This window comes from Bacillus rossius, chromosome 7 (assembly GCF_032445375.1).
Source record: "Bacillus rossius redtenbacheri isolate Brsri chromosome 7, Brsri_v3, whole genome shotgun sequence".
Classification (NCBI taxonomy): Eukaryota; Metazoa; Arthropoda; class Insecta; order Phasmatodea; family Bacillidae; genus Bacillus; species Bacillus rossius.
This window is the reverse complement of record NC_086335.1, coordinates 45,493,325-45,508,021: the sequence shown is the minus strand read 5'-3', so window position 1 is coordinate 45,508,021 and position 14,697 is coordinate 45,493,325. Positions and strand designations below refer to the sequence as shown.

Sequence of the window (14,697 nt, the reverse complement as noted above, 5' to 3'; positions counted from 1 at the left end):
CGGTCGAGCGGAGAGCCAGTCTTTTGTGTCGCGAGCCTTCCTTCCCTTCACATCGTGAGTGTAGAGGAGTGGGGGAAAAGAGGGAAACCCGAACAATGCTCGGGGAAACTCGACAAAAGACAGACGAAAACCTCTCCTCCACACCGAAGTCCTCTCTGCGACATTTCCTTCCCTTCCAGTGGTTTTGACCACGCCGTCAGGATCTCCCCGATACACGCAGCAATTGTGTACACCGCCATTTTTTTTTCAATGGAACAGAAATATTCACGTTTAAATTACACATATTTGTACATTTACGTGAAAAAAACAAATCTATCACTGCAAAATGTGTTCGTAGTAATACTGGGTTCGGATTCTTACCCGGGCATAAATGCTTTGTGTTGTTGTACCAGTACCTAAAATAGCTAAAGTTTATTTGTAATCCGTTTCCAGTAGTAACTGCGCACATTAATAAGAACAATAAAACTAAATTAAGTCAAATCATTGAATAGTCGATTACCTTTTCTATGGTTTTAAAGAAAATTATACTTGAATGAAACATTCGATTAAAATATTAAATAACATGCTACTTTCCGTAAGAAACTTCAGTATTATCTCGAAAAAAGTATTTTATGTATGCGAAAATAACCATATCCATATCGTTGGTGAAGTATTACAAACCATTTCTTGGCAACTGGTTTCCAAAGGAATCTTTTATAAAACTACGGAATTTTTTTTTCTGTGTAACATTTGACTTCTTAAGGCTCCGTCCCATACGCCATATTGAATTATTTTTTTTTAGTAATTTATTTTATTTAAGGATTATTTCTAAAATTTTTGACCCGATGCATCCCTTGTATTTGTTTTTCTGCCACAAAATGTTTTCAACAGATATTCACTCAGGGGGTGTAAAAACTCGGACAAGTCTTCGTAATTATTAGAGACCAGAAAAATTCGCGAATTCATTTCGCGATAGGCTAAAATACAAATAGTTATACTTTAGTGCTGCCTCTGCTATTGGCTCACATCTCACCTGGATGTCTCTGGGCCAATGAGAAACGCCCGACCAAAGCTTTATCGAATCACAGGCTGCTACGTTGGGACGTCTCACAAGACAGCAGCCAATGAGTGGGTGGCATTTGACCGAGTGTACATAGAACTGTGGAGTTCATCCTAGAGTTCATTGAACCCGCGAATTTTTCCTGTCCCTAGTAATTATCATCACCTGGACGACTCTTTACATCCATGATATTTCACTAAGTGAATATCTGTTGAAAATATTTGTGGCAAACAACAAATTAAACTCAAGGGAAATATCGTGTTAGAAGAGTTTTAAGTTTTACAAATACACCTAAAATATAAGTATTGTTGATAAACAAAAAATCAACATATTACAAACAATTATTTAAGATAGAACACTATCGCCTGAATAAAATCTATCTAAACGAAGTTTCACACCTACAACAAAGATTTGTCATTGAAATTGTTGGGGGTAACGCGTTTATTTTAAAACATTATTGTGTCACTTACAGCTTAGTTTTTCATGATAAACCTGCAGCCGTAGTTTGTTGGTATAATTTGTTCGATGTGTATTTTAATATTTCTACTGATTCTCGAATGTATTTTGGGATGTTGCCAATGGTGTGTAACTAGTCAAATTCAATGCTTTACCTGGTTTCCAAAGAGTGTTCTGCTATATCTGAACGTAGGTTTTCATGTTTATAGTCGCTGATATGATATTTAACCCTTGATTTTATTGACCTGCCAGTTTTAGCTTATTACGAAATGAATCTGCGAAATATTACGGTCTCTAGCCATTACAAAAATGATGCAGTTGCAAAACATTAAATTAAATAAGTCATGGATAAGCTTGGAATATCTACAAATTCATGGTCTCTGATACTGAACATTAATAGTTCCATACAACTTTTGATGAAAGTAAAGTTTACCACATGAATTTAAGTATTTAAGTAAACAAAAATATAACTCTTAAAATAAATATAGTAAAATAACAACCGGGCTCGGAAGGGACTTGCAGTTACGGGAACTTGCGCACGATGCAATCTCGCTGAAAGGTTTTCGCCCTTATCATTCTGCTGGATAAGAGGAGCGAATCAGGTTACCCGCGTTTCGGCACTACCGCTCGACAAACAAACCCCCGCGGGAAATTGGTGAAGGGCGGGAGAAAACACGGCCTAGGTGCAGGAAAACGTTCAAATGTTTTTTTCCACAGCGCCAAACCCGAATAAACTTAGCCGGACTAAACAAAGAAAGCCTCGTGTTTTTTTTTTTTGCTGCCAGAAAACAAAAACTGCACGAGGAAAAAATTAGATTCTTTCATATACTTTTTTTTTTAAAAAAAAGTAACCGATAACTTTGTGATTGACTGGTAACGTCTCTGATCTCTTAGTTCTAGTTGATATTTCAGAATAATATATATATTTTTTTTTAATTTCAACGCCTGTTTTTTCAACTCCTTTCAGCCATAGTTCATTTTATCAAAACTTGTTTAAGACAAAATATTTGTATACCTAATATTTATAATTTTAATGGATGGTATGGTGTGCCTACTAAAGGAATTAAGAATTATTTTTGTCCTCCAGCCCTTGTTTTTTTTCCCACCTCTTGAGAGTTATGGTTGGTCGTATCAAAAAAATGTACCATCTATAACGAGACGTAACTTCATACCAATGCATTATTTGTCATATTAGAGTTTTTTTTTTTTTTTTTTTTTTCCTTGTTTCCAAAAATCCTTAGCCATTTCTATCCCTGTGGTTGGATTTTGTCCATTAACGAACTCGACCGAGATTTCCCATTAATTAACTTTATGAATCGGTTGGGAAGTGATTTGTACAAACTAACTGGAGTGCTCGTAATCCCGCCGAGTGATATTTCAGCTGCGTGACTCCGGGCGCGCTCTTGTTCCAGATCCGTACGTGAAGGTGTACTTGCTGTGCCAAGGGAAGCGCATCAAGAAGAAGAAGACGACCGTGAAGAAGTCAACCCTGCACCCCGTCTACAACGAGGCGCTGGTGTTCGACGTCCCGGCCGAGAACGTGGAGGACGTCAGTCTCATCGTCAAGGTCATAGACTACGACAGGTACGGTGACGAGTCATTTTTTTTTCCTTCGGAGTCGCGTTGTTTGTGACGTTCACCTGAACGTCCAGGACAACACCGGTGTTTGCTGCGTTCGCTCAAGCATACCTACTTGCATGGGCGTCGCAACAGGGGGGGACGGGGGGGGGCACACGCCCGCCCCCCCCTAAATAATAAAAGTCTTCAATTTCGTCCCCTCCAATAATAGATTTAGTTTCGTAGTTATATTAAAAATATTATTTCTGTGATATAACCCACATGTTGCACATGGTGCATTTAGTCCAATCGTGGCAATCTGAGCACTGTGTTTTTACAAATTTGTTCTCTGAAAATATTTTTTTATAAAAAATAAATTATATATTGCAACCAACTATAATTAGAATATTTAGGAAAGAAAAATGCCTAAACACCACCTTTTCGCACCTTCAAACCCCAAATTTTCCCGGGGGAGGACCCCCGGACACCCCGCTTTTTTTTTTTCCAGGGGATGGATATTCATCAACAACTAAATCAATTGCAGTCCCCCCCCCCCCCCCCAAAAAAAATATATATCCTTGCGACGCCCATGCCTACTTATGAAAAATTACAGTCTTATCGACCGAGCGAAGCGAGGTCTCCTTCCGTAACAACCACAGAACAAGGAGGTTGTGCGACTCTTGCAGTGTTTCGAGCGACATGTGACGCTATCTGTTGGGTGGGCCCATAACTTCTAGCAAATAATCTCGGGTAGGAGGTTCAAATCTAAAGTGTTAGTTTTATAAAAATAATTTTACTTGACGACTAATTTCCTCATTATAAGACAATTACTGCGCAAAAAAAAACACTCCATACTGGTTTGTAATGAAAAAAAAGGGCATGTTCTACATAAACGAGTAGGAAATGCAGTATTTCTGGTATGCCACACCACAAAATATGTGTTTACCAAAATACAGTGAACTATTTTTTAACTGGGTTATTTTTTTGCCCTTGATAATAGCTGATACCTTACTTCTCAAAATCAATGTAACTATGTTATTTGGATAATAATATACAACGGGTGGGTCAAAAAAATACTTCAAAAGCTCTCAGTCGAAATTGGAGTTTCTCCCCCATAGTAACAACTAGAGCGATCAGTGTTTGTATGTATGCAGGGGTGCCCACAAGGGGAGGGTAACGACGCAGACTGCGTCATTAAAATATCAGGTGGGGGGGGGGGTTAAAAGACGAGAAAAATGTATATATTATTTACATAATTACAGCTTCTAATGTGAAAATACGTTACTGGTGCTTTGATAATTGAAAGGGATCTTGTAAATCAAATTGGCAACCCCGCACTTTCCTCAACAAAAGCAGTTATCTGTCGGTTCAGGGTGGAAATATCACCTGATATGACCAAAATCATTATTAGAAAATCAGTTTAAATTAATGCAAAATGTGATAAAATATAATACTAAAAAAGTATAATATTATAAAATCATTGAGTAAATCATTGAGAAAATAGCATAAAAATTTCGGGGGGGGGGGGGGAGGGCCCATCATTAGGTTAGGGGGGGGGGGTGATTCCTAGTGTTTGGGGGGGGGCACCTCTGATGTATGTATGTATGTACGTATGTGACTTTGTCGACAGTAACTTTTGAAACAGTTATTGGATTTTGGTATGGTCAATGGAATTGTTAACTTTGTCTATGAGAAAAAAAACTGTCTAGGGGTTTTTGATATATGTAATGAATACAAATATAGCTTTTTAATTCAAATGGATTACTTTAATTTTTGGCTTCAAATACCAACAGGATAGTGTGCATAGAGATCATGATACTAGTATGCACTAAAGAAAATAACAAGCAACTAAATGTAAATAGTTATATCTTCTACTTCTGTAGGAATGTATATTTTGCGTTACCTTTTGAAAAATTTTCACAGTTATCTACGTTTTGAATTTTACTTAGTTGTTAGGTCGTCGATTATATTACAATTATTAATTATTTTTTATGGGATTACAATTTACAAAGTCACTAAAAACTGAACATCGTGAGGCACAGTTAAGGGAGAACTACCAGTTATTGTATGGATTGTGGTGATAAAAAATGTGTAATTTACCAGGGGGTGACCATGTCTGCATTATCACATGGAAACCGGTTGAAGCCTCTTTTTGGTCCAACAGATGGTCTGCGCCATGTTGTTTGAACGCCAAAAACATTGGCTGAAGTGTAGTGTTCGCATTGTGGAAACAGTTTTGAATTACTGTATTCAAATGGAAGTAACTGTTTAACGACGGGCATTCTAATCCATAGTTACTAACCACCATTATACGTGATCAAGCACCATTTCCGCAATGTTTCAGGAGGAACATATGGCGATGGCGAGGTAAAAAAAAAGTGACTTCAATGCCTGCCGTCTTCTGACAAATCCTATCTCCATGAATTTTACGCGGTTACTTATTGGTCGCTATCACGGTCATATAGATGGGTCTGGCAACTTCCTACACTTTTCCTTAGCGTGTCTCGTCGGCTTAGTGGAGTTTGCGGCGGTCTGCGAACTAACAGCGCTAGTAGTAGCGGAGCCCATTATTAACATTGTGTTAAATGGTAGTTTCGTACATAATATGACATTATTCCTAATTCCATCCCCGATTACGTTTTTTTTCTTCTTTCTTTTTGGGTGTTTGGCAAATTCCTAATCTGTACCAATGCCTCAAAATGTTTCCGCATTTGTCAGTTACGTTGAAGTGGTGGGAGAGAATGCCTCGCTCTTGTATTGCAATGAAGGTAACAGTCTAAAACAGACAAGTGTTTTCGTTTTTATACCTTCCTTAAGACCCGGTTTAAATTAAAAAAAACTGGCAAGTTTCAATGCTAGGAAAATTAAGATTTAAAAAAATTAACGGATAAAAAATAATTTTTGAAAGAACGACACTTGCTTGAATATTAAAATGTATAGCTAACGAATATTCTTGATTTAATTACGCACCTAACACCTTAACGTATGCTTTCTTATGGAAGATCCCAGTTTGTATAGGATCCACATTCTCAACACTCCATCTTTTTTTAACTGATAAATGCGGCATAGTTACAAGTTATTGCTATTAATTTTACCCCTACAAAGCTCCTAAAGAAATTAAAAACCCTAGATTGTAACCGAAGCTTAAAAATAAACAGACTTTTAAAACATATTCCAACTTTTATACGAAACACCCATTTAACACAATGTTAATGATGGGTTCAACTACTACTAGCGACGTTAGTTCGCAGGCCGCCGCGAGCTTCACTAAGAAGACGGAGAATGTAGGTAAGTTGCCAGACCTATCTATATGACCGTGGTCGCTATCAGTTTTGTGTGACCTTTCTTGTGATTTAATATGTTTGAAAGTGATTGCCATATCTGAACTTCAGTTTATCATTAGTTATCAAAGAAACTTAAGTGGCTTAAACAATTCATTTGGAAAGAAAAATATATTGTGAATCACAATGTATGATAAGTTAAATTATCTACACATTTAACTAATGTTTTTCATAGCTAGTAAGCAAGTTCAAGGGCAACAGTGTTACCTAAAGTCATGTAGGATGGCTTACATAATGTTTTACTTCGAGGAAAATAATATAACTCTTGCAGATTTTGCTTATTTCATGGAACTATACATTGCCATAAACATTTGACACATTAATCTTTAAGAGGTGTTTATTACTCCATACATTCTATTCTATGTATTCCAATCAAACAGTCAGTAGCTAAATGGGTGGAATATGGCCACTAAAAATCACTGTGCGGCACACAAATACCAAAATCAAAATTAAAATTTTAAATGTAAAGAATACATAGAAATTTCTAAACATAATAACTTAAATAAAAATTAATTTTACAGACAGACTTAGTGCATAATTTTTGGAATGGTGTATTAACAAAGTGGCGTATTGAGTATAGTTTTAAAATAATATCCTTTGAAACTTTTTTGACAATGTTCAATTATTTTGATAGCAGTGACATAAGCATGGCTGCCATGTACACATGTGTGTACGTGTGTATTTTTTTTTTTTTTTGCAATTAAAACTGAGGTTATGATTTTCAACACTCATAATTTGAGGCTATGCAGTTTTTATGTTTTGAAACGAATGATAAAACACTTTAACAAAGTGAATTGGTTGTTCCGTTTTGGAAAATAGATAATATAAAAGATTCATGGTGAATGTTCCCAGCAACGAATGACAAAAAAAAATAAGGTAGCCAACATTTTCTTTCAAAAAGTTAACGACTTTAAGGTTGTTAGACACATGGAAATTTCGCGAATTCGTTTGGTGTTAGGCTAAAATTTAAAGTCTTATGTTTGCTCTACCAACGTCTGCCTTTGTATTGGCTGATTCCTACTTTTTGTTCTCATTAATAGGTATATATAAGAAAATTTCGCGGATTCATTTACGCGATAGGCCAAAAGTCAAATACTTATAACTTAGTGCTGCTTCTGCTATTGGCTCACAACTCTTCTGGAGGACTCTGGGCCAATGAGAAATACGGGATATTTCGTTGGGACGTCTCACACGACCAATGAGCGGGTAACATTGTCCTGGGGATGTATAGAACTGTGGAGTCCTTCCTAGAGGTCATTGAACCTTCCAACATTTTTCCAGTCCTTGTTAATTGGCACCACCTGATTCTCTCACTTTCTCTCCTAGCTGGACATCGTTGGTTACCGGTCGCAGAGGGGAGCGTACAACTGTGCAGGAGTATAAAGGTTTGCAATCTAGCCTTAGACCAAATTAATCCGCGAAGATTTCCGTGCCGCTAGTTTGTAGCGTTGAGCTTGCGTCTCTTGATCATGGTTGGTTCACGGTCGCAGAGGGGCGTGTCCAAATAACTGCGGTCCGAACACGAACACTGTGCAAGAGTATAAAGGTTTGCATTCTAGCCTGGGACCAAACGAATCCGCGAAGATTTCCGTGCCGCTAGTTTGTAGCGTTGAGCCTGCGACTCTTGATCATGGTTGGTTCACGGTCGCAGAGGGGCGTGTCCAAATAACTGCGGTCCGAACACGAACACTGTGCAAGAGTATAAAGGTTTGCATTCTAGCCTGGGACCAAACGAATTCGCGATGATTAGAGAGACCTGCAAAATTCGCGGATTCATTCGGTGATAGGCTAGAATTCAAACACATATACCTCTTTTATAATTTTGCTATCGGCTTACTGTTCATCTGGACGAATCTCAACCAGTTATGAACCCTCAGTCAAAGAAGGATCGAATCACAGACAAACCAGCTGAGACGACTTACAAGTCGGCAGCCATTGAACTTGCGCTGTTTGCCCGAGTGTACAGGGGTATGTGCAGTCTATCCCGAAAGGCCATCGAAACCGCGAATTTTTGCAGGTCTCTTGCGATGGTGTCCGTGCCGCTGGTTCGCATCATTGGTGTTGGTTGGTTGGTTGGTTCGGCAGGATCGGCCACAACGAGCTGATGGGCTGCACCGCCGTGGGCTCCAGCTTCATCGGCGTGGGGCGCGACCACTGGCTGGAGATGCTGGACAACCCGCGCAAGCCCGTGGCGCAGTGGTACCCGCTGCTGGAGGGGGTGCCGGGGCAGATCCCCGCCGCGCCGTCCCCGCCGCTGCCCGTCAGCCTGAGCTGCCTCAACGGCAGGTCGGCACGAGTTATACTTATCTGTAGTCGGCACGAGTTACAACTTATCTGTAGAGACCGGGAAAAAATTCGCGGATTCATTTTAGTGACGCGCTGGAATTCCAATAATCATACCTTCAAGCTGCTTCTGTCATTAGCTCAGTGTTCGTCTCCACGGCTCTAGGCCCATGAGTAGAGACCCGGAAAATTCGCGGGTTCATTTCGTTTTATGCTAAAATTCAAATAATTATACCTTAGTGCTGCTTCTGTCATTGGTTCACTGTTAATCTGGAGGACTGAGGGCCAATTAGAGACCCTCACTCATAGAAGTGTCGAATCACAGGCCACCCAGTCGAGACGACTCACAAGTCAGCAGCCAATGAACAGTTGGCGTTTTCCCGAGTGTGTAGAGGATATTGGAGTCTATCCTGGAGGTCATTGAACCCGCGAATTTTCTGGGTCTCTACCCATGAGAAACCCTCGACCAAAGAAGTATCGAATCACATGCAAAACCAGTAGAGACGACTCGCAGGTCAGCAGCCAATGAACTGGCGTTATTTCCCTTGGTATGTACAGGGCTGTATAGTCCATCCTGAAGGTCATCGAAACCGCAGAATTTTTCCGGTCCCTTCTTATCTGTAGGGACACCTGTATTTCGCGAATACATTTCGTGTCAAGGTATTTCACAAAATACTATAGCTTTTCTCCTGTGGTTATTGGCTAAAGGTCGGTGAGCTTGACGGGGCCAATGAGAATGTGGTCACCGTACTGCTGCACCCTCACAATTTGCCATGTATCTTAGAAAAAGCTACAGTGTTTTGTGAAATACCTTGACATGAAATGAAATCGCGAAATACAGGTGTCCCTACCTATCTGTAGCGACAGGAAAAAATTCGCGGATTCATTTCGTGTTATGCTAAAATTCAAATAATTACACCTTAGTGCTGTTTCTGCCGTTGGTTCACTGTTAATATATTGAGGACTGAGGGCCAATTAGAGACCCTCACTCATAGAAGTGTCGAATCACAGGCCACCCAGTCGAGACGACTCACAAGTCAGCAGCCAATGAACAGTTGGCGTTTGCCCGAGTGTGTAGTGGATATTGGAGTCTATCCCGAAGGTCACTGAACCCGCGAATTTTTCCGGTCTGTACTAATTATTTGCAGGGACCGTAAAAATTCTGCTGTTTCGATGACCTTCAGGATAGACTATACAGTCCTATATATACTAAGGAAAAATAACGCCAGTTCATTGGCTGCTGACCTGCGAGTCGTCTCTACTGGTTTGCATGTGGTTCGATTCTTCTTTGGTTGAGGGTTTCTCATTGGCCTGGAGCCGTGGAGACGAACACTGAGCTAATAGCAGAAGCAGCTTAAAGGTATAGTTATTGGAATTCCAGCGCATCACGAAAAAGAATCCGCGAATTTTTTCCGGCCTCTTCTTATTTGGCGTGATGACAATTTACTTTTAATTTTGGACGCAAACAATTAACATTAAAAAAAAAAGGCCTCAGTGATGTCATAAAAACAGTTGGTAAAGTGTAAATTCTATCAAATTAAAATTGTTTTAAATAAATACTTAGTATTCAGTTTGTTTTAAAACGCCTGCAGGTGGCTTATTTTTCATGAAACTGAAATTGCTAAGGAGCAATGTTTTGGTACAGTTTTTTTTTTTTTTTTAATTGAAAACTAACCTTTAAAATTAATCCCTTCTCCTTGCTGCTGCTACACACTGTCTAGTTTCCAATGTGAATATTGTTGTTTGCTATCGGTCACCCACAGAGTACGAGTAAAAGTGTACAACTGTTCCATAGATAAGTGTAAATGACGTGGAGTGCGACCATTCAGAACACAGCTTGGGGCCAGTCCACTCTCCGACCGTGCGCTGTGAATAAGGACACGACCGAAGTATCGATACTTATCGGTTTCGAGTAGTTTTCTTTCGATGCCGATACTTTTGCACTCGATACACTCAAAGCAATACTTTTCCAATATGAGTCCTTTCTGGAGGTCTTTTTTTTTTTACTAACTTCCAAAGGTGACCTTATCTCGAAGTTAAGGTCAGTAGCCATGCTACCAGCTACGAGGCTGTTCTGTAACCTTTATGGTCACTTCAGCGCGCACCCTACTGTCCGCACCTTAATGGCTGGGTCGAAGGTGTCGTTAACTCGCCGCTACTGACCTTAACATTCGAGATGAGATGGTGGACTTACGAAATAAAATGAAGAAAATGGGATTAAAGAAGACGTGAAATACAAAAGATAAAAATGTTACTAAAACATCCTTCAGGAGTTATTTATATCATCATGAAATACAATGTTAAATCATGATAATATTTATATAATTTAAATCTATTATACAATTTTTTTGCGGCTATGTTATATTTTATTTTATTGAATGAGAAATTTGACTGATACATTTAATTATATTTTAATTTTTTTCAGGTTTAATGGCTACATAAGTGTTAAAAAATTTTTAATTACATTTGTTTCATATTATTACTGATAAATTTAGTTCGTTTCTCTCTATATGCATTAAATAATTACATGTACTAGCAAGATAACTGTAAATTATAGATTATGAACTGAAAGATCTCTTTGATGTTTTCGCAAAATAAAAATATGAAGATTCACTTATAAGCAAGGTGTAACGGTTCGTTACTTACAAAAAATAAAAAGATTTAAAGCGTCGATTGTAGTTTTTGTTTTATTATTTCAAACTAGGATGCTCAGACGAATCCAAACACTTTCAATCCTTCGCTCACTCATTCCCGTCGTACATTCGCCTGTCGAGAAATATTCGCAGCCCGGGCGATGAAGATTAACGAACAATAACGTAGATTAAGTCCTTCAGTAATGTTTTACTGAAAGTACACGAAATTAGTGCGACCTCGAACAGGGCCGCACCCAGCGAAAACGAATTTCGCCACGAGCCAAAACGCCGACGAAGGTGATCAAAATTTCTAAATATGTCCGACCGAAATAAAAAGAAAATTAGGTTAAATTAATACTCGGCATGGCTCTGACCACCAACGTTAAATTATCCATTCAGCAAATTACTTCATAATTTGGCGAGAAGCCACCGAACGCTACCTACTTGTGCAGCGATCGGCAGACGACTACTGATGAACTCATGACACGTCTCCTCCACGCAGGGAGTAGACGTCACATGACCTCACCGACCAATCACACGCACGCTTCATTCACGCTACAGATACAAGCCAATAGGAGTACAGAACACACACTGAAAACAGTTTTCTAACCATAGAAACAGGGGATTCACTTTCTCCTTCTCTCTCCCACACCGTGAGACAGCAGTTATCACACAGTTCCCACGACCAGTGGGGAATTACCGTCTTTATCTCAGTTGGCGGGGAAGCACTGTTTCTTTCTCACTCCCACTTACAGGCCTCTCATGCCTCTCTTTCTACCCATCACACCAGACACTATCCCTTGTTCTAGAACCTTATGTAACATCTGCAATCTAATAAAAACGTAATATATAATTATAATACAATATTCAAATTTAAATAAATAATAGAAAAACTCAAGAAGTTTCGCTTCAAAAACTTTACGTGCTCCAATCTTAAATGAGTTTTTTTTTTGACGTGACGTCTAATAAATCGATGAACGCCGGCTGCACGCACGAAAAAGTGTCCCGTAACGCACATTGTCCCACTACGGATGTGTCCTGTTATGCTCATTGTACGCATGCGTGGCATCTCTCTTCCACTCGATTGGAACAACCATCGATTTGAATTTTCAATTATATTTACGTCGTTTGAAAGGTTGACGGATGGAATCCCGGCCGCTGCAATACCTTCATTTTTGTACTTGTAAAAATAAATACGGCGCGCGACACTACAAAAGTAATAAATATATTTGAATTAATGAATGCAAATAAAAGTAAATTTATCAATTAAATTGTAGATTTCATTTCACTCCTTCTTTGTATCCATACAAAATAGTGATAATTCAATAAAAATGATTCAATTTTATTCATAAAAGTATGCAGAGGTAGATTTGATCATACAAAAGATAGAAAAATTAAAATAAAAAAATTTCTTCCTCAAAGAATATAATATTTTTAATGCCTAAATGGTTTGGTTGCAAAAACCTATTACGGCTCAGTCTCAGGCCGAATATGATATTTCCTTTTCTTCTGGATCAATAATTTCATCAATGTTTTGTTATGGCGTTGTCAACGTTAAACTATCGTCCGTAAACCGACTTTACAGACAACCAATTTTTTTAATCCAACTAGTGTTATTTTTTGAAAGAGAGTAGTTGTGTACGGTGGCGGGTGGGGGAACGTGTGTATGTGTGGGGTCCGCAGGTGAAGCAACGTGTTCACGGCGTGCTGGCGCCAGGAGGATCAGCCGGTGAAGCCAAGTCCACGAGTCGCTGAGGCAGCGGCGGAGTGAGACCACCGCAGCCGACAACCCCCTTCTTGTCACGTCCCGGCGGCCCGCGGACCAGAGCCGCCCCCCGCCCCTTCTTTGCTCTCCCCCCCCCCCCCCTCGCCGACACGCGCGGTCTTCTCGCAAGTTGACGGTTGGACGCGCGGTGCGCCGTGCGAGAGAGTGTAGGATCGTCCGCGAGCGGAATGTGTCGACAATATTCAACTAACTGTACATAGCGTTTCTCGTTTAGTCAACAACTTGAACTCTGCGTTTGAATTTAAAAATTTTAAAAAAAAAAACCGTCACTTATCACGTGAAATTAATATACCTCGTAACATTATTTACTTCTTTGTATTTATTGATCTCTTTTTTTCACACCAGTCTATAACTAGTGAAAATTTTCTTTCTTATCGTTTATATTTCTAACTAGCTGCATACCCCTCCCCCCCCCCCCCAAAAAAAAAGAAGTTTAAGAAATTCCAAATATTCGTAAAAAAAAATATTTTGTTGCAGTTTGTGATTACTTTACAATATTTATGATTCCTTAGACGGTACATACCTTATATCTCCGTGAAAAATAAACTGAATGAGTATTCACGATTGTAGCACATACAGGTCAAATTCTGTTATATTTACTTTTGAAAATCCAGACTATTTTGGAAATATTTATATAAGCTTTTTCAGCTGTTCATTAAATTTTACTTACGTGCCATTTTTGCATATTACTTCAGCATGATGCAAATATATTTGGTTCAAAATAATGTTCCAGTCATTTTTTTTAAATTTAATTTATTGAAATTTCTCAAAAAAATACGAAATAATCTAAGCTCAAATTTAATATCTATGTATATATTTCTATTTACAAGCAAATACTAGTTTTGTCATATAATTTTCAATTAAATGGCAATTCCGACTATTAAAATTCCTCTGGTAAATAAAACAAACTATTTACCTTTGAATAAGATCTTGTTTTGAAAAAAAAAATATTGTTCTTATTTTAAGTATAACTGTGTCAAAAATATTTATGATGTAAGTTCTTGCCTTGAATAATGAAATAAAATTTTCTTAACAAATACATGGTATACATAATCTGTAAACGTCATATCACATTAAAACGAAACCCTTCTAAAGGCAGCTATCACAATTCCTTTGTATAGTCAAGTATGCGTCCAAGATAGCTGACCAGTGACGACAACCTTAAAATATTTGAATATCAAAACATTTCTTAGTTTAAATATGAGAATTCTCATTTAGTAGATGATTGTCTCCGTGATGTGATAAAATAAACTGTCAGAAGCGTATTTTCCATAACTTAGTAAACAACACTTTTCCATATGTTATCTGTAGGTCACTATTTTAGTTCCAAAGAAGGAAACCCAATTTTTAATAATATATTTTTAAAATTTACTACATTAACTGAGTTTTATTTGAAACAGTCACTGATTACAGAAGAGGAAACCACTTGTATCATGAGGCAGTAAACGGAGTTACCAACTGTTGGGAATGTAAAGTTGTCGGGAGTTATAAGATGTAAGTAACCAACAGAACAGTTATATTATTATCTGTTTATCTGCTCCATGCCAATTTGCAGTTAAGCAGGCCCTTTGAAAATGAAGTAAAGAATTTGGGATGAAATTT

At 38.4% G+C, this 14,697-nt stretch overlaps 1 protein-coding gene across 1 annotated transcript in view; it reads left to right on the top strand.

The window, feature by feature from the left end:
• LOC134534546 (synaptotagmin-6-like) overlaps nucleotides 1-14,133 on the top strand; it is a 16,233-nt gene extending 2,100 nt beyond the window's left edge. The window contains exons 2-4 of the mRNA XM_063373028.1: nucleotides 2,908-3,079; nucleotides 8,479-8,679; nucleotides 12,993-14,133. Of these exons, the coding sequence (XP_063229098.1) occupies nucleotides 2,908-3,079; nucleotides 8,479-8,679; nucleotides 12,993-12,996 (377 nt within the window). The 3' untranslated portion in view covers nucleotides 12,997-14,133. The remainder of the gene's footprint in view (nucleotides 1-2,907; nucleotides 3,080-8,478; nucleotides 8,680-12,992) is intronic.
• Nucleotides 14,134-14,697: the final 564 nt, after the last annotated feature.